General features: G+C 46.8%; 1 protein-coding gene and 2 long non-coding RNA genes across 4 annotated transcripts; 2 read left to right on the plus strand and 1 right to left on the minus strand.

Moving 5' to 3' along the window:
• Positions 1–907: 907 nt before the first annotated feature.
• LOC123393364 lies at positions 908–5,827 on the plus strand. The gene is made up of 3 exons (XR_006608127.1): positions 908–1,135; positions 4,171–4,222; positions 5,783–5,827. It is a non-coding gene; the product is annotated as an uncharacterized LOC123393364 (long non-coding RNA).
• A 26-nt stretch (positions 5,828–5,853) lies between these two features.
• Positions 5,854–13,643, plus strand: LOC106006673. Its single transcript, XR_001180937.2, has 6 exons — positions 5,854–5,916; positions 6,883–6,985; positions 8,244–8,364; positions 12,411–12,570; positions 12,809–13,058; positions 13,427–13,643. It is a non-coding gene; the product is annotated as an uncharacterized LOC106006673 (long non-coding RNA).
• LOC106006672 lies at positions 7,038–18,387 on the minus strand. 2 transcript variants are annotated; one of them, XM_045085087.1, is made up of 8 exons: positions 16,522–18,387; positions 15,927–16,035; positions 13,638–13,874; positions 13,039–13,147; positions 11,472–11,715; positions 10,415–10,604; positions 9,562–9,665; positions 7,038–7,440 (listed from the first exon to the last, which is right to left on the minus strand). In XM_045085087.1, exons 2-6 carry the CDS (start codon positions 15,929–15,931, stop codon positions 10,597–10,599), a joined length of 603 nt encoding a protein of 200 aa, XP_044941022.1. In that variant the 5' UTR covers positions 15,932–16,035; positions 16,522–18,387; the 3' UTR covers positions 7,038–7,440; positions 9,562–9,665; positions 10,415–10,596. The 2 variants fall into 2 exon arrangements, with proteins under 2 accessions (XP_044941022.1, XP_012916277.2); XM_013060823.2 differs by lacking the exons at positions 15,927–16,035; positions 16,522–18,387 and having other exon boundaries at positions 13,638–13,891.
• Between the last annotated feature and the right edge of the window lie 4,085 nt (positions 18,388–22,472).

Raw genomic sequence — 22,472 nt, forward strand, 5'->3', positions numbered from 1 at the left:
TAGAGATTCAGATCATGCCGGTTTAAATGGAAAGGTGAAAGCAGGGTAATTTCGATCTATGAATTATTCAACCTCAGCCTGGCGAAATTGCCATCCCCGAGCTGGTCTCTGACAGTCGTCTCCCAGAGCCTCCATTACGCTTGTCACTTTTATTTCTTTATCTACGATCTCTTTCTCCGTTACCGAGCGTTGTCCCTTAGGGCTCGGCTTCACAAACCGAAGTATCTCAAACTGGCAAAAACCTAAACGCGCTGCTGCCTCCACAGGCTGCCTTTCTCCCACCCCCGCCCACCCCAAATCATTAAAAACCACATCCGTGATGCTATCTGTTAGGCTCCCGGAGTAGATAAATTACAGGGCGCGCGCGCGCACAGGGGCACATGCAGGAGCGCATCCCTGCGAAGGAGAGTTACGTTCCGCTAACATCGCAAGAGAAGATAAAGTGAGGCTTCCTGCTTCTTTCTTTGTTGTCAGTGTGACCCATCCCAGTTACGTAGCATCACGCAGAGAGGAACCAGTGCGAAAGCAGGCTTGCCTGGCACCCTGATTTCCAGCCAGAGCAGAGGAAGACTGCACCGAAGGCAGGCTCACTGCAGACAGCTGCACACCTAGCAGCACGATTATGTAGGAAAATAAGAAGAAGCCATCAGATGACCGGAGTCAGACTGTCATTCTCTCTCTGGGATGCACTGAGCAATCGTCCACTGATGGCTGGTCGTGTCCCTGCTAGTCGGCAGCTGTCCCCGCATCCAGAGAGGACTGGCATTGAATTAGGTCAGTGAGTCTGGTTTCTCCTTTACACCGTGTTCTAACTGAGGAGCGGGGACCCGCGCCAGCCCCTGTGACCAGCCTGAACTGGGAGCGGGAGAGTCCCATGGCTTCAGTTTGCTGGTGTCGCCTGCGGCAGCCGCACCAGCCACGGGCAGCCTCGTCTCCTCGGTCCTAGCCTCTATTCCTGCAGGGCGAGCCGCGTGGCATGAGGCGCCCGCAGGCGGGGGGCACAGGTGGCAGGGGTGACCCGCCGCGCCCCGCCTGAGGCAGTGCAGCTGCGAGGCTCCAGCACTACCTGCTCTGCGGCGAACTCCGCGGCCAACGTGCGCACTCAGACCGCGTCTCTGCTCCTGGCTAACCCAAGGTAAATACTCCTCACGTAAGGGATGCTGAGTGGCGGCAGGAGGAGGTCACTCTCAAACTCTGCCGCTGTGCGCCCAGCTGTCCGCCCCGGCTTTGCTGCACTGCGGCTGGCAAGTGGCAGGAGCCCGGGCTCTGGCAGCCGTGACCGTGATGGTGCAGCAGGCGGCGGCGGTGACGAAGCCGTCAGCTGATCGCAGGGCGCTCCCGGGCCGTGGCCTCCGCAGCATCAGGCCGGTTTCCAGGGTGGCACCGGGCAGGTGACCTTGAAGACGTCTGCAGCCTCGCTGCTGCAGGAGGGCAGCCTGCCTCGCTCCGTACCTGGCAGCGATCCCCCACACCTGGCAGGGACGGCTCCCCGTTCCTTGCTTTTCTCTGGGGCACAGTTTGTGTGCATGTGCGTGTGCGTGTGTGTGTGCTTTAACTCGCAGCCTGCAGGACTTAACTATTTCTGCCCTGCTTGCTAAAGGCGGCAGGTCATTCTTGGAGTGACCATTGCGACGCGAACACAGGCTGCAGTCATCTCTGCCACCTGTCGTTTTCATTAGCTTCAGCGTCCGAAGAAGAAACATGGGGGGAATTCCTGCCAGTGTTCTGATTTTAAAAGCACATTTAAAAAAAAAAAAAAAAAAAAAACCAGGTAAAAATTGCCTCAAGCCACTTGTAGGCTGTAACGGACTAGTAAATGGTACCCTAACGCGATGGCAGGAGCAACAGGGAAACCCCGGGGGTAAAGGAGTCCAGCAATAGCTTTAAATCGTGGTGCGGCCGCTGGAAAGCAGTGCGCACGCTCCGTGACGGAGCGCAGGTTGCGCATCCCAATTAATCTGACAATGGAGCAAAAGCCTTATATGGTATTACCCTAGTGGTTTGAGGAATGTCGAAATAAGAAAGCAGTCATTACCAGGCATTTGTTTAATGACTGTAATCATACTGAATTAATTTAACTTGCTGCAATGTTTAACAGAAAGTCAATTATGAATTTGTGCTGGAAGCATAACAATACTAGTATTTGCATACACCTTGCTCCGAGGAGACGTCCTCTGAAGATAACCTCATCTCGCCAGCACTGACAGAGCACTCAGGATGTGCCAGGAGCCTTACAGGACAATCCAGGGCCAGCCTCTCTGAGGACAGGTGCTCCTGATTTGGAGCCCGAATGACACAGACATCCGGTGTGAGGGGCCAACAGAGGATTGCTCCCCTGGCCTATGCCAGGCACTTCGTAAGAATTCATCGGAGCTTTTGTGTTTTTTTTCCTATTTATGTCCTACAAATTTTAGTTTTCTATTTGCTGCTTTTCAGGTTGTCTTGACATGAATCCTAGTCAAAACTAAGAGGTCCAAACTAGAGGACATAAATCATCCATGCCATCATCGAATTACTGTATTAGGAATACTCTGAATATTAAGATTAGGATGACTAGGAGTATGTAAATGAAGGACTGATTCTATTTGGAGGCAGTGGGCGGGTAGGAGGGAGCCAGAGGCGCATGGGGAAGGCTGCTGCCTGCAGGGAACCCAACAGAGGTCTGTCTTTCCTATTCTCTCGTGCTCTCATTAGAGAGTCCAAGTCTCTTAAGTTCCCCCTGCCATCTTCTTTCAAAATCTGTTACCAGGAAATGAGCACCCAAATGACACAAATAACCAATAAGTTTTAGCATCATTCCTTACACTTTTTGAGGCAAATAAAGCTTCCAGAAAAGGTATGGCTATCTGCTGGAGCATTTTGAGCACTAATTCATTTCGGAGGGCCAAGGAGGCCTTCTTCTTCATCATATGGCAGATCTGTGCCTGTGGTGCTGACTGCATGCCCCCTCCCCCACCCTGGGTGTAGGTAAGACTCAGTCTGGAACTTGCTAAAGCCAGCCAGCTTGTACCATGAATGAGGGTGATCAGCGTGGGTCACTGGGGCAGGCCAGAGACACTCTCCCTCCCTCTAGGACATCCCGTCTTTGCTTCTGATTTCTCTCAGGTGCTTAGCCACCAAGAAAAAATGGCTCTAGCATTGGTATTTTTAGAAAGCGTGCCCAGAGATGCCCAGGTTTCCCATAGGCAGAGAGCAAGCTTTCCTTTCATTGCAGACTATCCTGAAATAGCATGCTTCCCAATGACTTAAAAAAAATGCTAATTCACAACCATTAAGTACAGACTTGAAACCTCTGTAGCAAAGGATGGAGAAGGGGGTGTGCGAGTGTGTAGAAAAATGGGTGATCTGCTTTATGAAAGTCAGTCAAACCCCCATATGTTAATGACATACATTTCTCTTAATTTTAGGTATTCAGAAATAGAAGGCACACATTTCCTTTTCCTTTGCATTTTGCAGAATGAGGCCAGTGAGGTGGTGGCTGTCCAGGCCTTTGTTAGATAAGGGGAAAAAAAAAAATCTGTTCCTAAGCTCTCTGGAAATCTTCATTTTGACACGTGCACCTTTGGGGGTTGGAGTGGGGACACAGTCTCTGGCAGTCTTTAGAAGTTTGTGGATCGCTTCTCAGTGATATGCATACACAGTATAATAAACAGGATTATTGAGGAAACTAATTGTATTAAATATTCTAGCTTAAGAACTCTTGCCTTGGAAAATCCAAATACTTCCAAGGTGAAATTGCCAAGTGATTGTGATGGTCTCTGTTCCAACTCTTATCCAATAAGAAAATAAGTTCAAGAAGAGCCTAGGGGTTCAGTTGGTTAGGTGTCTGCCTTCAGCTCAGATCATGGTCCCAGGGTCCTGGGATTGAGTCCCGCACAGGGCTCCCTGCTCAGTGTGCAGCCTTCTTCTCCCTCTCCCTCTGCTGCTCTCCCTGCTTGTGAGGCCTAGACAAGATAAAAGGGTGGGAAGGAGACTAGATGACTGTATTTATTGAACTTCATTAAAATTGAAAGCATGTTTCTTCTCGAAAGTGACCTTTTTAATGACTAGCAGATTTCCCATTTTCACATTTAAAAGAACACCCTAGACTTCCCAGACCGTCACCTCGCATCATATGGATCCTTCCTAAGGCTGTGGATGCAATTTATTCTTTCATCTTTTGTTTTACAGATGAGGGAGACAACTGAAGCACAGAAAGGCTGAGTTCTGCTTACAGCAGCATGTGAGTAAAAGGGCAGTAGAGCCCGGGAAATCCTACACCCGCACCAAAACCCACTCCTTGCACATACTCGGTCACTCTACCAAACCACGGGCAGCTTGCAGTCAAGCACAGTGGGAATATTTACACCACAGAAATGGGCAAATGCTAAAATCAGAGTGGTGGCTTTCCCTCCAGAGAGCTGATGGACGTGGTGTGATATCTTTAATTATGCCAGCTTCTAATCACACGTTCTTTCATTTCAACCCCAGAATCCAGAGTGCTTAGGAATGTCAAACATAATGGTTCATTCATCATAAAGCTCGCAGGTCAAAGGGTCTTTTTTTTTTTCCTCCCCATAGCACATACCCTCTCCAGTGTCCATCACTCAGCCACCCCATCCCTCCCACACCCCCTCCCCTCCAGCAACCCTGAGCTTGTTTCCTGAGATTGAGTCTCTTACGGTTTGTCTCCCTCTCTGGTTTCATCTTGTTTCATTGTTCCCTCCCATCCCCTATAATCCTCTGTTTTATTTCTCAAATTCCTCATATCAGAGATCATATGATAATTGTCTTTCTCTGATTGACTTATTTCACTCAGCATAATATCCTCTAGTTCTATCCACGTCCTTGGAAATGGCAGGATTTGGGGGTTTGGATGGCTGCATAGTATTCCGTTGCATATATATATACCACATCTTCTTTACCCATTCATCTGTTGATGGACATCTGGGTTTTTCCCATAGTTTGGCTATTGTGGACATTACTGCTATAAACATTCGGGTGCACGTGCCCCTTTGGATCACTACACTTGTATCTTTAGGGTAAATACCCAGTAGTTCGATTGCTGGGTCATAGGGCAGCTCTATTTTCAACTTTTTGAGGAACCTCCATGCTGTTTTCAAGAGTGGCCGTACCAACTTGCATTCCCACCAACAGTGTAGGAGGGTTCCCCTTTCTCTGCATCCTCGCCAGCATCTGTCATTTCCTGACTTGTTAATTTTAGCCATTCTGACTGGTGTGAGGTGGTATCTCATGGTGGTTTTGATTTGTATTTCCCTGATGCTGAGTGATGTGGAGCACTTTTTCATGTGTCTCTTGGCCATCTGGATGTCTTCTTTGTAGAAATGTCTATTCATGTCTTCTGCCCATTTCTTGATTGGATTATTTGTTCTTTGGGTGTTGAGGTTGATCAGTTCTTTATGGATTTTGGCTACTAGCCCTTTATCTGCTATATTTGCAAATATCTTCTCCCATTCATGTAAGAGGGTCTTTAATCCTAGGCCACTGGTTATATGTGTGACCTTGGGCAGGTTCATTCCCCTGTCTGGGATTCAGCTTCCTCTGTCGAACAAAGATAAAAATACCATGCATACCAGTTGTGTACATTCGTGATGCTGTGCTCACACGTGCTAAGCGACCAATGGCTGTTAGCTGTGATTATGTTCCTCCTCTTCTTCCTTCTCCTTTCCTGGTTCAGTTGGTCATCATAGCAGACTGAGGTTATTTGCACTGAGATAGGTAAGGATATTAAAAGATTTTATTTATTTTATTTATTCATTTTATTTATTTATTTATTCATAAGAGAGAGAGAGGCAGAGGGAGAACCAGGCTTCCCAAGGAGCAGGGAGCCTGCTGCAGGGCTCGATCCCAGGACCCCAAGATCATGACCTGAGCCGAAGGCAGATGCTTAACCATCTGAGCCACCCAGGTACCCAGGTAAGGATATTTTTCAGGAGATCATAGCACAAACAGCCCCCTCCCAAAAAAAGCCTATACAAAGAACTTGGGATTCTGGAGAGTGTAGGATTAGCCTCTGTTTCCTGACTTCTGCGGGTAACAGATTGGAAAGGCCAGTATTATTTCTGCATACCTTCTATAACCTCAGTTCAACAGAGAAATTACTGAGGGGCATGACTTCAGCATGGTTTTAGAGATCTTAGAGTAGACAGAGTAGAAGTATACACTGGATTTGAGGTATTCAGGCAAAGACAAAGTTGCCAGTTCTATGCAGAATGTGCAATCCTGGGGCCTCTGGCCCGTGTAGCCATGGAGCTCCCTATGTGAATATGTCTTCACTTGTGGTGTCTAGCGGCCAATCCGCACACCTGCCGAGTGTGCTGTATGTTTCAGAGCTCAGAATCCCTCCTTCGAGGAGCTGGAGCTTCAGGGGAAGAGGCTTTGCCTGCAGGCTCTAGGGGACTTAGTCCACAGGAGCAAGGGCTTGGAATGTCAAGTTGGCTGCATCTGGAGGGCTACAAGCCAGGGAGATGCCCCCTCCCCTGTTCAGTGGCTTTGGCACGCCCCTGGAATAGGTCCCCCAGGTTCGGTCCCATCTTTTGGGCTTCTCTGCAGCCAGAATGCTACTGAACACAGGACTGCCGTGACAGTGAGAGGATAGAGAAGCAGCTTGGGAAAGGTGGGGCAGCACGCACCCTACTTCTGCTCATCCCAGCCCAACCACGGAAGGGCAGCGGGGGACAGTGTTATCGCCATGGTATCCTAGGTTCACACCGAATCCCAAGGGACGACAGAACGATGTCACCCCATCCTTACAGACTAAACATTACAGGCAGTAAGTTCTAGCAGTTTAAAGGAAGGACAGGTCACCTGGCTCTCCTTGCCCTGACTCCCCCGCAGGCTCCACGTGGTGCCCCCCCTTACTTTGGGCTCGCTCCTTTTCAGAGCTGAAGGTGCACTCGCAGAAAGTGGAATCAGCTGGGACAACAGGAGCCCTCAAAAGAGCCAGGCTGTGGCCCAGGAGACATCAGGCTTCCAGTCCCTGAAGGTAAAGATGTTTTAACCCAAATACCAATGTATAATAAAAACTGCAAGAAAGAAAAACAGACACAGTTTCTATTTAATGAGTGTCGGCGTGTGCCAGGCACACAGGCTAATCTTCCCAACCACGAATGCAGTAATAATCACATGCATAGGGCCTCCCGTGGCCAGAGTTCCAAACGCTTTACATCCATAACTTACATCATTCCCACGACCACCCTCCAAGGAAGGAATTCCCATTCAACCTCCGTGAGGTCCCTTCCACAAATGAGAAAAGGGAGGCATGAAGAGAGCAGTATTGTTCAGATCACACTCTTGGTAAATATGAGGCTGCGCATTCAAACCCTCAGTGTCTAATCTGCGTTCAAGTTCGGATCCTGTGCCCTTGAACACCAGTATTCAAACACGGGATTCGTGCGGTGAGTGTTCAGTTGTAACAGTCTTTGAGTGGCTTGGAAGAGCCTAAGAGAAAGGAGGGGAAAAACAAACTAAGCTTACAGTCACTCAGGGAAGGGTTAAAATCTAAGAGTCGGTGACAAGGGAGACCCCATCCCATAAGAAGTATTAGCAAAACGGGCTTTTCAGCCAAGTGTTCCTTTAAAGATTGAACTCTGCGGTATGCTAGTAAGTTGGCTCTCGAAGGAAGAAAAGAATGGCTTGTAGAGTTTGCCCATTTCTGTGGTGTAAATACCCCCACCACGGCCAAGTTCAAGATTCCAACAGTTTAACAACCTATTTGTAAGATTCCTGAGTATTTAACAATTGGTTCTCCAAAAGCCTGGAGGAGCCGCTTCAGCACACGGCAGTGTGGGCTCCACGGCGGCCTGATCCACTCCTTCCTGGAATCCTATCATTTTATAATGTCTACACATTCAGGGCGGGTTTCATACTAAACTCACAGCTCTGTGATGTCCCATGACCTTAGGTAGTCTCTCTCCTACTCTCCCTCCTAAGCAATGTTTTTAACTTCTCGTATTTCATAAAAGACGTTTTTACTTTTGATCTTGATTTTAAAAGGAAGGTGCGACATTTATAGTTCTCTTCCTTTGACCTTCTAATAAATCTAACAAATCGGTGTGGCTTTGGGAGTGGGAATGATTCCTGGTTGGGTAAAACATTCCTCCGTGAATTGGTGGGCCTTTGGGAGACCTGAGAAACCCACAGATGTCGTGCTTACATGTGCATGGGAATCTGCGCGCGCGCGCGCGCGCACACACACACACACACACACACACTCACCACTATTGACCGTGAGCCCTCCACAGCCTGGAGCACGTCTGAACCCTCCGCACTCACCAGTTTGCATCGGCACCTGTTCCCAATCACTGCCTCAGACCAGAGCTGCACACAACCTTTCAAGACCCGGTCAGCCAGGCAAGTCACTTTGTAAGTACATGATTGCCATGAGGTCATGATGTGAATTCAGACCCTAGCAAATGAAGTGGCAGTTACCCTTTGAGAAACGATGTAACTCTAGGGATAATCACCATGTTCTGTGTGATTTTTTTTTTTTTTTAGATCCTTGGGGGGTGCTAATTTGTAAAGCACATATAACCAAATGAATAATTATATAGCAAGGAACCGAAGGCAATTACAAAATAATTGCATGCTATCTGATCCCTCCATGAAAACAGGCTTCACAGAATGTTCCCCTAAACTATTTCTTGTACCTGTGGAAGGCTTTAAGGTCATTCTTTTTCTTTAACTCTTTTGAGTTCTGTTGTTTGGTAAAATATACTCAAGTGTTGGCCCTCCGTGTAGGTTAGAAACCCAGCATAAAGCTTGATTTTTGCCCGTATGTTCTATAAAGTAAATTTATGGGAAACTCAACACTTTGTTATAAAATAGGCTTCGCGTTAAATGGCTTTGCTCAGCTGCAGGGTCATGTAAGTGTTCGGAGCAGACAGGCCAGCCTGAACTATGATGTCCAGTATTGCTGACCTTCGGATACTTTCAAGTTATGATGGTTTATCAGGATGTAAGTCGAGGAAAACCTGTACTAGAATTATTCAAAAATTTTACGAATACCATCTGTCTTTGGGTCTGAAACAGCACCTGAGACCTCTGAAAGCATGTTCCTGTGCATTATGCCTTTGTGCACGCCCCTCACAACGTTTCCATTCTCAGCTGAACATGAGTAAGACTGGGAGCGAAGGGGTAAGGGATTTGCCCAGTGACTTTTATCTCCTGTGGCTCCAAGATTCCCCCTGCCTACCCCATGCCACATGCATGCACTTTCTTTGTCCTAATCTTTATTGTTTCTATTCCTGAAGTTAGAAGAGAAAGAGACAGAGGGAGAAGTGCAGCCACACTGGTTACTAGAAAGAAATGGAGTGAGGAGTTGGGGATCCATGGGGTGCATTGTGCAAGCCCGTCCAGAAGCTAGAAAGAGCCCCCTGTCAATAAACACACACGAAACTTGCCCCACTGTGTATCCTTCTAAAATGGACTGCATTGACGATCAGCTTTAAAAGCCAATAATCGATAGTGTTGGATATCTCATGTAATTTGCTGAAGCCTGTACCAAAAGTGGAAAAACGGAATGTGTGTGCAGAGGGATGGTTAAGCGTATTGGCTGCTTACCGTCCTGATCGCCGTCCTGATCGCGGGGCTGACCGGGAGGGGGCGAAAGCTTATCGCCGCGGCCGGGCATCACAAGGTGACATCCTACCCCGTGTATCGCCAGCCTGGGAAAAGATGAGAATTCCATGTACAGTTTCTCCTGATTTAGTATTTAATCTAGAATGATCTACGTGTGTGCCCGTGCTCGCCCTCCACCCCCGCCCCCTGCCCCCAGACCCTGCCTCTCACTCTATTCCCGCCCTTGGCAATTTCTTGTGCTAATCATGCTTTGCAGATGGTCCAGAATGAGAAACGATAAAAAGTCAAGGATCTAATCTGGAAGCAAAATCATTTCTTGTATTTTAATAAGAGATTAATTACAGTTGACCTTTGAACAAGATGGGTTTGAACTCCGTGGGTTCACTTAGATGTGGATTTTTTACTGTCTCGTACGGTAAAGTTATTTTCCTTATTTTTTAAATAACATCCTCTTTTCTCTAGCTTACTTTATTGGAAGAATATAGTATATAACACACATAGCATACAAAATGTGTGTTAGCAGACTGTAATCATTAAGGCTTCTGGTCAACAGTGGGCCATTTAGTAGTGAGATTTTCAGGGAGTCAAAAGTTACATGCAACTTTCTCACCACACCGGGGGTTGGCCTCCATGTTGTTCAAGGGTCAACTGTACTGTTTTACTTCTACTTTTAGGAAATTTTAGAATTTTTCCTTGAAGGGTATTGTTTGCTCCAATCCACTGGATAGAGAAGGGACCTGAGAGCTCAAAACTGGCCGGCGGTGAAACTTTCCCAACCACCGGCGCTCCTAACAATCTCGAGGTGGTGGTGTTTAGAAATGTAGTTATATCATACTTGCAGTTGAAACCTGTGGTTTTCCAAGCCTTTGTGAAAGGGTCTACTTCCAAACTGTTGCCGAAGTGACTCAGGGCTCTTCCATATTCCCAGGGGATGTGGAGCTGGGGAATGATGAGTACAGGGGCAGAGGCAAACGGACGGTCAATGGTCTCTTCCCAGATTCTTCATGTCACTGATACTTAGTCCACTGATAATCAAAAACGGAACAGTCAGTTTCCATTCACTTTAAATACGGTCACAGGCACTAAAATTATTCAAGTATAAAAGAACAGAAAGAGTCTGCTTTCTTCTGTAATGAGAAAGTGAACAGCGAGCCCACGAAATCATTGCCGAGTTTAGGTTCACTGTTTCGGAGTGAATTAAAAGTCCTATTGATTTAGTAGGAGAACACATTTGTGAAAACTAGACTTTTTAACAGGTTTAGGAATGTTTTCAAGATATCAGATAAATGAGCAGCCCTTAAAATACCGCCTCCACCAAGCCTCCAACTGTCAGCTCCTTTACCTTATAAAGAGGCCGGCCACAAGGGACAGACTTGTGATTGTAAATTGCTGGGGATGTCCGACGTAGTTGGAAATTGAAAAGGGTATAAATGGAAAGCAAGGAGGTAGAGACCGCATATATTACATATTCTTTGTTGTTATTTTTTGAAGATTTTATTTATTTATTTGGCAGGCAGAGAGGAAGGAAGCAGGCTCCCTGCCAAGTAGAGAGCCCGATGCGGGGCTCGATCCCAGGACCCTGAGATCATGACCTGAGCTGAAGGCAGAGGCTTTAACCCACTGAGCCCCCCAGACACCCCGTTACATATTCTTTTAAGAAGTGTGGTTATCAAAGACTCATTAGAAGTCACAGTTTAAAAGGTATGTACTTCTACCAAGGAGGTTTTGGAGGGCTATTTATTTAGGATGGAAACTTAAATAAACTTACTGGCTGAGGAAAAAAGAATTGGTAGAAAGTGACAAGGTGGGGGTATAGGAGACAGAAGAGTCCCCTGGTGGAGCTCCAGGGCCAAGAGCAAGGCGGAGGTGTGGCCGAGAGCAATCCTCCTTACCTGCTGAGACTGTTGAAGGTGGCGTGAGTACAGGAGTTCGTGGTTCCCGTCGTCTGAACCCGGCTTGCAGAATGAAGAGCAGTGCTGCAAATACATTTTGATCGCAGACTGTTCTCTCCCCAGACGTAGCGACTGTGATGCTCTGAATGCAGTCCAAGTCTGAATTAGCTTTGGGGGCATCCGGCTGACTCAGTCGGTGGAGCATTTGGGTCTTGATCTCAGGGTTGTGAGTTCGAGCCCGATGCTGGGTGCAGAGATTACATAAAAATAATAAAATCTTTTTATTTTATTTTATTTTATTTATTCGTCAGAGTGAGAAGCAGACTCCCCACTGATCAGGGAGCCTAACGTGGGGCTTGATCCCAGGACCCCAGGATCATGACCTGAGCTGAAGGCAGAGGCTTAACCCACTGAGCCACCCAGGCAACCCCAAATAAAATCTTTTAAAAAAAGATTGAATTGGCTTTTTGAGACAATCAATCTGTTTCCCTTGAGAAATAGTATAATATAAAGGAAAATAAGGGTTATAAGTGTTCTGGCATTAAGTTCGAATCCTGGCCCACCTACTTACTAGCTATAGGATTTTGGTCAAGTTACTTATAATTCTCAATTTTCAAAAAAAAAGAAGTAATAAAATAATAAATCTCCCTCCGAGAATTACCCTGAGAATCACATGGGCAATAACTAATAGTAAACATTCCGGAAACGTATTAGTTTGATTGCTATTATTACTCTTGTGCTAAAGGAAAATTAGTAGATATTGTTACAGGGTTAAGAAACATTTCCCCCAGTCTATTTACTGTTGATTTTTTTAGACTCAGGGGTAAGACTTTAACTCTCCTGAACTGTGCGCATGTTAGGTTCATTATACTGTTCCCCTCTCCTAAGACCCTTCTGCGTTCTGACTCCATCAGTCCCTACATTTCCTGCCCTTTCCAGCCTGCAGGATCTGTGAACCTCAGCAGAGTCCTGGCCCCGCCACTGCCACCGCATACCCTGTGTCCCCTTCCGCCTTCTTCCCTGCGGGCAGATGCTCCGTCGGCTTCAACCCTAGCGACGGGCTCAATTTCAGCACGCCGTCTCCCAGACTCCCTGGCAGGTAGGGTGGTCATGTGACACACTTGTCGCCAATGAGGAACAGCAGAGGCCACGGGGTGGGTGTCCAGGAATGTTTATTAAGGAGGCGTGAGAATGAGAGCCCGATCCCAAGAAGGATGGAGGAGGAGGAGGAGCCTGGGGCGTGAGGCCTTCGCACAGGCCCTTCTCTGTGCCACACCGCAGCCCTTGCGTGTGACGAGAACAACCCCTATTTCCTTCGGCCTCTCCGTTCCTTTTAGCAAACGCAATTCCTGCCTGCTCCGGACGCCATCGTGCTGTCGTCTAAATATCTGGGGCCAGGGAAGTTAGCCCGCACAGAACGGAGCGGAAGCTAGAACACTACCCCGAGTCTTCACAAACCGTCCTCCACTCGGATTCCAAATTCACTGAGACACGCCTGACATCTTAATTTAAGGCGTACAAACGTGACGCGTTATGGACACACACAGTTCTTACGCTGATGTCTTACTTTGCAACACGTGTCCACAGGTGAGTCCTGCCGCCGCGCTGGCCCGGAATCCGGGACGAGATGGCTGAGGCGCTGTCTGCCGGGCCCGGGGCATGCATTCCGTGTAGATCTGTAAAACCGAAGGGCGTCGTGCGGTGATCAACTCCTTGTGGCACAGACAAGGGACCTGGGGCTCAGACGCCTTGTCCCAGCTCAGGATCCCAGGAGGTCGTAGGGCCCGCGCCCATCCCGTAGACTGTTGCACACCCTGTTTGAGAAAGTCGTGCAAACATTCCTTCTGTCTTACACTCTGGCTTCAGGATCTCGTTTTACTTTACCCCCAATGACATTAACTTTTAAAATACCCTCAGGCACTGATGCCAGACTAAAGACCGTGTCTGTTTTTCAGGTGAACACACTTTGATTCGCAGTACCCTGGGGTCCTGTCCAGAGTTACAAAGAGCCGGTGGTAGTAAGACACAAGGCTGAAGACGGCTTCTGTACCTACAGGAAGGAGACGGATAAAGGGCCTCCAATTCCCCCTTGAACTTGGAGTGGGTCACGCTGCCCTCGCCCCCATGGTTGGGATCTCAGTAAAAATGGCTTTTCCGCAGTCATACCTGTCATGCGTCGAAGTGGAAAACAGCCTGCAGATTTCTTGTGCCACCCCGAAATGGGACAATACCGGCACGGACATTTCCCTGATATCTGAGAGCCGAGAACTCCCTCCAACCGCTGCAGCTGCTGCCCGGCAGACACCGGGGAGATTAGATACGGGGTTTGCACCTGGCCGGCCATAAAGGGCCTCTGGGTCGCACCTGAAGGTTAACAGGCCCCGTTCCCTTCCCTCCTTAGACCTAGAGTGTGAAAACATGAAAGAGAGCTGTAATTATTGATCAACAATAAAAGCTTCGGCGGCGTGTGTAACATGCATGGATGTATTTGCCTGCCCGGAGTGGAGGCGGACCTGTTCCTGCGGGTTGACAGGGACGCGCCTCCTCTTCCTGGATCCTGTACTGATTTATCTTTTTTTAAGATTTTATTTCTTTAAGTAACCTTTACACCCAACGTGGGGCTCGAACTCCCAGGCCCGAGATTAAGAGCCCCGCATCATTCTGTCCCTTACATTCGAATGTTAGACTGTGGGGCTGGTTTCTGTCAGAGGGACAGGAGGGGACTTACTGTGTGCTTGGTCAGCTAGTGAGAGATGCCACCCTTCACAAAGCAGGAAGTCGGGGCGCCTGGGGGGCTCAGTGCGTTAAGCCTCTGCCTTTGGCTCAGGTCATGATCTCAGGGTCCTAGGATTGAGCCCCGCATTGGGCTCTCTGCTCAGCGGGGAGCCTGCTTCCCCCTCTCTCTCTGCCTGCCTCTCTGCCTACTTGTGATCCCTCTTACTGTGTCAAATAATTAAATAAAATCTTAAAAAAAAAAAAAAAAAGGCAGGAACTTCTCTCTCCAGAACTTTGCGTGGTTCTTTCTGGTACATCTGCCCCCCACCCCCGTTGAGCTAGGCTTTGTTCTCACAACCCCCTTTTTTGTGACCCAGCATTGATCCTGAGGCCGGACAAGTGGGGCTCGGCTTGGGAAGCAGGGCAGAGCTCCGTGCGTTTCCTGGAGTCCTCTCCGTGATTATGATTCAGGGGATCCTGGCTGGCTGAAAGCATGATTAAAATGAGTTTATAGACTTCTGCGGCCAGCTGTCATCTACTTAGCCACAATGTGGTAATTCGAGAACATTAAAAAAAAAAAAAAAGACTCCATATTAGCAGATCATTTGAATGTACCCCCCTCTTTTTCCTCCACAAATCCTAATGCTCCACACTTCTGTTCCCAGTGTGTTATATAAGCATGAATCATTCTGAGACTTGAATAACTCCTTTGACCGTGGGGAGTTCGGAGGCCTACAAGGAACTTTAGCTGAAACGGAAACTTGCCACATGGGTGATACTCTCCACTCCTATTTTCTACTAGTTCCTAAACTTTTCAAGTACGAGAGCCAATTTTTCACCCAATACTAGGCATTTTGTTTTAGTCTCTGTTGACTGAGATTACCAAAAGCTGTCAAGAAAGCAGTGTATTTTGTACTGATTAATCATCGCAACAACCACTCACACATGAAAAATAACAGTACATCTATACCCATACATTCTTCATTCTGTCCTCGACAATACTCAGTATAAATATAGATTTCTGGACTCCTTAACGAATCTTCAGGGACTCCCAGGGGTTCGAGGGCCAAATTACACAGTCACTCTTCGAAAGAGTAAATGACTCTTGCAGAAGGAATTTAGAAAGAGGGCTGTTAAAAGAATCTTGCGAAAACTTGCAGAATAAGATCTTCGGTACACCATGTTCCACAGGACGAACGAAGAGGGCGTGAGGAAGCTAGCTCTCGAATTTCCAGCAATAACTTGGGTGCTGTGCTCCTGCAGTTTAACCAACCTATGGGGCACTGTTGTTGTTGTTGTTGTTGTTGTTTAATGGACCAATATAATTAGATAAAATTCGTAATCAACTCAAATATTTTTTATCTTCTTGGGGCTCCTGGCTAAGACAGTAAAGTGTGCGACTCCTGATCCCGAGGTTGGGGTGTTGAGCCCGATGTTGGGTGTAGACCTTACTTCAAAAAAAATTTTTTTTGTATCTTTTATCATCTTATAGTGCAGCCCCCTGAACCAGTATAATTGCTGTATGTTAACAAGAATGACTACACTTGAAAATCCCTATTCAGTAAAACTAAATTAAGTAAAATCCAGAGTACATAATTCACAATCTGATTTAATTTTTACATGAGATTATTAGCAAACTACTGAGCCATCACAGACCCTCTAAATCATGTTCTCACCCTTTATTCAGACCTATAAAATAATACTAAGGTCACTGGATGTGTTTTAAAAGTTATTTCTAACCTCATTTTCCCTTTTGATTTGAGGCAAGCAACGGTTTCCCCCAAGAGTCTCCAATGCACATCTTCAAACACAGAGCAGAGTTCTAGTGTAAATTATAGTCCTTTCTTCTCTAAAAAAAAAAAAAAAGAAAGAAAAGAAAAAGGCAAGAACAAAAAAACCACTGTATTCCATTTTTCAATAATCCTCAACTGTTGCTCTTTCCTGCCGGGAGCCCACTCTTCCTGATGGAATTCCATTGGGTTTGTAATCTAAAGAACCCGTTTTCTCTGGGCCAGAAGGAATGAAAGGCTCAGCCTCACACCCAAGCCAAACTACTCCCTGGGGAATCCTCTCCAGATAGCAAACATTAGAAAAAGCAAAGATAAACCTCCCGGGAGCTGCTCCAAGGCTGCCGAGCCCCAGGAGGAATCCTTCGAGACTTCCTTGGACGCCTAGTTACAAGAATGATCTGGTCGGTGGTGACGAAAGATACACATTCCCATAAAGCTTTTATACCAGCTAAACACTGACCCCCACCAGGCAGGGCAGGGGAGCTGATAACCTCTCCCAGTCAGGCTGCCCCGAGAGATCTTTGAAAGCCAAAGGGCAAACTCACATCAACTCAGCTGCCCCGATGATACACAGTGGACCTGCCAACATCTCACGGCTTCGCACCGATGCAGACCTTCCAGAAGGGCAAAAATCAAAGGCTTCGCTCCCAGTCCTGTTTTGTAGCGCAGGGTTGTGTCCTTCACAGAATGCAATACCTTCCGTCACTGCAAAGACACCACCTCCCTCTCCCCAAGTCCACCGCACAGCCCCGCAGAGCCCGCTCTCTCTGGATTTGCATCCAGGTGCAAATTCCTACTTGCAGTGGGAATCCTTCATCCAAATGCAAATCATTTTGCAAGATCAAAATTCTTTGGTTATGATCAGTAGGGACCAGCCTCTAAGAAAATTTGCATTTTAACTGGTAAGGTAGGTACAGCCACGGGTCAGAGAAATGAAGGGACAAAGAGATCATTGCAAAAACAAATTAACAAACAAATGAGATATGAATACACTCTATTAACTGTCTACATTTTTGAAACAGGAAGAGACGAGAATTTAGAACGCTGAAACGCATCCAACTGAAAAGGGGCAAAAGGAATTTTAATGAATTACAACCCAACTTGAGATGAAACCTGGATAATTAGGGTCTCCATGATTATAACTCAGTGGAAAACTGGCTTGATGTAACCCCCCTTTAAATGATTGCTTGTAGTTGAAGACAGCTAGGTTATAAAGCAAGGCAAGCTAGTATTAGAAAAAGTTAACCTTTCCAGCCAAATATTTTTAAATGACTTGCTAGCATTTTAGGACACTGTTTTCTATATTATTTTAAAAAACAAAGAAAGAAAGAGAGAAAGAAAGAAAGAGAGAAAGAAAGAAACAAACAAACAAACAAACAAACCAGAAAATTTTCCCAAATTCAGTTCCAGGAAGCTCCTGTGTGTGTTGGTTCATGATATCATAATCCAAATACACTGGCATTGAGGAACCAAGATATCCGGTCAGTGATCTGGATAAGCGTAAGATCAATAAAAATGACTGATAGGAGAAGCACCACCCCCATTTTCTGAGGCAGAGTTGTAGGTACCTTGAGCACTGGCGAGAGCCACCTGTGAGGGCACTAACTTGGGCAATGACCCACCTCACATACCCTTGTCCATCCTCCGGACATGGAGATTCACATCCCCAGGAGCGCTGGGGTTAGACTCTGGCCCTCTGAAGACCCGAGCCCCCTCTACACACAGGCTAGAAGTGGTTGGAGGCTTACCTAGAGATGGATTCCCCGAATGCGATACGCAGGACACAGTAAGATCCATCCTAGCAACCACGGGGGACCCCAAGAGCATTTTCTCAGTCCTAGGCCTGCCTGGGATGTGGTTAAAATCGGTCTCAGACAGGAATGAAGTAGACTACAAGTTTCTTGGAGTAAATCAACTCTCCCTGCCCCAGTTTTTTCCTGCCAGGTCCCTACCCCAAGCTCGATGCCTGACGTTTGACGTTTAAACCTTTGACAACAGGAGAGACCTTGGGCTAGATGAGCGGACACCCTCCACCCGGAGCCACTTCCTGTGACTGCTGGCCCGTGACACAGACGTGTCTCTCTCCTCTCTCGTTCCCACTGTCCCTTCCTGCCCTTCTGGGACCAGAGCAGAAGGGCGTGCGGATGCACACTGGCGTGGAGGTCCTATTCTCGTGAGACTGGAACTGTAAAACTCTGCCTTATCGCTAAATACACCGAAGGCTTATCTTTATGAAAAGAGAGAAAAAGCTGAGCTCACCCTTACCTGCTTAATCCTTCTCCAGTCTAGCCCTAACACTTCCACTCGCCGGCGGGGGGGGTGGGGGGTGCACAGGGAGTCAACGGTTTGGCTTCTAGAAACTGTGCCTTATTAGTGCTTGCTTAAAAACCCACAGCACTTTTGGGCACCTGGGTGGCTCAGTAGGTTAAAGCCTCTGCCTTTGGCTCGGGTCGTGATCCCAGGGCCCTGGGATCAAGCCCCGCATCAGGCTCTCTGCTCAGCGGGGAGCCTGCTTCCCCTTCTCTCTCTGCCTGCCTCTCTGCCTGCTTGTGATCTCTCAACTAATAATAGCAAATATGCCCTGAGAGATGTTCCCTAGCATATACCTAAAAACGTCTTGTTCCTACCATCCATGATTGTCAGCTGTGGTTAGTGATTTTCATGTCAAAATTAGGAAACTCTACTGAGAAAAGGGGAAAAAAAGCAAATGTGAAAGCTAACTTACTTATGAAAAGGCATTTCCAATTCAATTTCAATTTGTTTCTGAAATCCAGTTGGAATGACCGAAGTATTCCTTGTGCGTGCAACTCAAAGGGTATCTTGGATCATTTCAGTGGAGGTGACGAGTTTTACATATCCTGTAGCTAAACATATTCGATTTTGTAGCTTCCTAATGATCTGCCCTGAGGAGTTATTACTCCTGATGGCAATTAATCAAAATTAAAACCGACTGCATAGAATGAAGCAAATTCAAACATCCAGCCTTGGTTAGGAACACCTGCACATTAAGATCAATCATGGGCCCTGCTTGAATGTGACAGGTGTATCAATATTCCAGAGAAAAGAGAAAGTGAACATTTTCCAGCAGAGTTCCAAGATCATTTCCAAGGCACAAAGGCTCTGAACCTGAGTCTATGTTGAATCCAAACCACACAAAATCCAGAGTTACCCATTCCATTGGAATTAGATTTATTTTCTTCCAAAAAGCTTGGATATTTGTGGCACTCTGTGTTGCTAAACATGCAATGCAGGGAGAGGCGACAGTGAAATCGAGGAACACAAGTTGTCCTCTGTCTTACCTCACCCAAGAAAACACACCAATTCTGAGCATCACCCACAAATGAAAGTGCTCTGTGGTTGTCCAAGAGTCCAACAGAGAAGTCCCAACACGCTGCTGGAGCAGAATCCAAGACTGGACACAATGAAAAGGATAAGAACAGGTTCACTCTCCCGCTACCCTCCCCCAACAGTGGGACAGCTCAGCACTGAGGAAGAGCTTGTTTGCCAGTGACTTCTTCACAAGGAACTTGGGGGCATGTGATTGTGTGTCTAGCCTCCCCAGCTGCCAAAGAGGCCCCATACCTTCTTGCCTCATCCTTAACACTGAGATGGTACATGCTGAAGCATCAGGAGGAGCTAGGAGATCAGCAGCTAGGGTGCTTGGAGAGCAGAAGTGCTGCAGATCCCATTATGTGGGCCCCACCAAGAAGCCCCACCAGCAAACCCTGGGGATGCCTCACCTGTGCATCTCCCCAACCGGCCCACAGGCACCCTCAACGCTCTGCATAGCCTACCCTCAGCCACCCCCATTCCCTTGCCGCAACTGCCACCACCACGTGGCCAGCTCCTTGTTCACACTGCCATGGTCAGTGAGTACAAGTCTTTGCAGAGAGCTAGTGAGCATGTGCAGAAAGCCAGTCCAAATCTGCAGGATTGGGAAAAAGCACAAAAACTTCAGCATTCAGCATTGCCCTAGGGAAGGCAAATGGGAGGCTGACAGCACTCAGCTGGGCTTTGCAGGGTCAGGAGAAAGAATACAATCTTAAGAATCATCACCCACCCACCCAACCACCAGGAGAGAACAAGAAGTATGGAACACATGTATGCATAGAAAATGTCTGAGACAGTCTTAGAATGCTTAGCAGGGTGGGCAGAAAGGATTTCTCTCCCAGAGACAGTAGAGACTGCAGACAGGGAGTCCTTCTTTAAATGTGAAGATGGCAACACAAGGACATGATTCAAGGAACATGAAAAGTCAAGGAAACATGACACAACCCAATGAACGCAGTAATTTTCCAGTAACCAACCCTAAAGAAATGGAGATCTGCAATTTGCCCAATAAACAATTCAACTAGTTGTTTTAAGGAAGTTCAGTGAGCCACAAGAAAACACAGAAAGACAAGTCAGTGAATTCAAGAAAACAGTATACAAGCAAAATGAGACATTTAACAGAGATACAGAAATCAAAAAAAAAAAAAAAAAGAAAGAAAGAAAGAAAGAGAAAGAAAAAAAGAGAGAGAGAAAAAGTCTGGAGCTGAGGAATGCAATGAACACAAAGATGCAATGGAGAACACCAAAGGCAGACTTGGTCAAGAAGAAGAAAGAAGCTGTGAAGTCAAAGACAGATTATTTGAAATTATCAAGTCAGGGGAGAACAAAGAAAAAAGAATGAAAAAGAGTGAAAAGAGGGGCACCTGAGCAGCTCAGTCGGTTAAGTGTCTGCCTTCGGCCCAGGTCATGATCCCAGGGTCCTGGGTTCAAGCCCTATGTCAGGCTCCCTGCTCAGCGGGGAGTCTGCTTCTCTCTCTACCCCTCCCCCTCTCCACTCATGCGCATGCTCTCATTCTCTCTCTCTTTCTCTCTCCCAAATAAATAAAAAATTTAAAAAGAGTTTATGTGAATCATAGAACACCATCGAAACAATAAACTATGCTTCACTGGAGTACCAGAAAAAGAAGGTAGGAAAAGGGGCAGAAAAATTATTTAAAGAAATACTGGTTGACAAATTCCTAAATGGCAAGAAACTTGGACAGCCAAATTTATGAATCTCATAGGTCCCCAAAGAGATTCAACTCAAAAAGATTTTCTCCAAGACAGATTATAATAAAACTTTCTAAATCGAAGAGAATTTTAAAACCAGCAAAGACAAACACACAAACATCATATACAAGGGAACCCCCATGAGGTTGTCAGAAGCCTTGTAGGTCAGAAAAGAAGGAGATGATATATTCAAAGCACTGAAAGAAAAAAGGGAAGAGCAGGAGACTTAAATATCCTAGGGTCCCAGGAATTCAGCTAGATAGTTATCAAACTATTCTGAACACCTACAAACACATCAAGAAATCGAAGAGCAGAGCAGCAATTCTAGGAACAGAAAAGTAATCACCTTCTGGAAGGTAGGACGAGCAGAGAAGTGAATCCGAGGCAACATATGGGAAGAAGGATGGAGGTGGGAGGGGTCGGCTCCCAACAAGTGGTGGAGCAGCAGAGCACAAAATTGGGATCTTAAGAAGTTTGCTCCACTGAGAGACATCACTCCAGAGGCTAAGTGGGGTGGAGCCCTCGTGGGGACAGTGTGGTCTCAGGACCCACGGGGTCACAGAAAGACTGGGGGTGTCTGAGAGCAGAAGAGCCCCCAGGTATCGGAGTGTGGGAGCCCGTGGCAGAGACAGAGCTGAGGACTGGCTCTCAGCTCAAGGTTACCTTAAACCATGATCCAAGGCACAATCGGGCCACTACTCCTCAAGAAAGGACCCTACAAGTGGCAGATTTGGGGAGACTCACCTGCCTCCTCTGGGAGGAGTGGCAAGGGAGCACACTGCAGGAATCTGCTGGGTTTGGAGACTCTAAATGGGGCTGTGCGAAACGCTCAGTCACAGGTTGGGTGAGCTTGGAGCGCGGCTGGAGACCAGGGAGATGGGAGGGATTGACTGCTTTTCTCTGAGGGTGCACTGAGGAATGAGGTCCCTAGCTCTCAGCTCCTCTGGGCTGGAAATTAGGAGGCTGCCATTTTCATTCCCGTCCTCCAGAGCTCTACGGAAAGTGCTCAGGGACAAAAAGCTACCGAGTGTGAACCCAAGCAGGGGCACTTCCACCTTGGACAAAAATAATTTGAGAATCACGGCAACAGGCCCCTTCCCTCAGAAGATCAGCAAGAACATCCAGCCAAGACCAAGTTCACCAATCAATGACAACTGCAGAACTTCATAGCTAGGGGAAAGCCACACATGAGATTCCTGTCTTGTTTCCACGATCCTTTAGTCTTTCCAAAGTTAAATTTTTTTAATTTTATTTCTTTCATGTTCTATTTTTTAGTTTTTCTTCTTTCCTATTTTAACCTTTTATAACTATTTTATCTTATCAATACCTTTTAAAAATCTTTTTAAATTTTCATTCTTATAGTCATATTCTATCCCTTCATTGTTTTAAGCTTATTTTTTTGTACACACGTAAGTTTTTCCCTCTTTAAAATTTTGGGATATAGTTTCTTCTAACA

Source organism: Mustela putorius, unplaced genomic scaffold, assembly GCF_011764305.1.
Source record: "Mustela putorius furo isolate JIRA1106 unplaced genomic scaffold, ASM1176430v1.1 tig00000831_pilon_pilon_pilon, whole genome shotgun sequence".
NCBI lineage: Eukaryota > Metazoa > Chordata > Mammalia > Carnivora > Mustelidae > Mustela > Mustela putorius.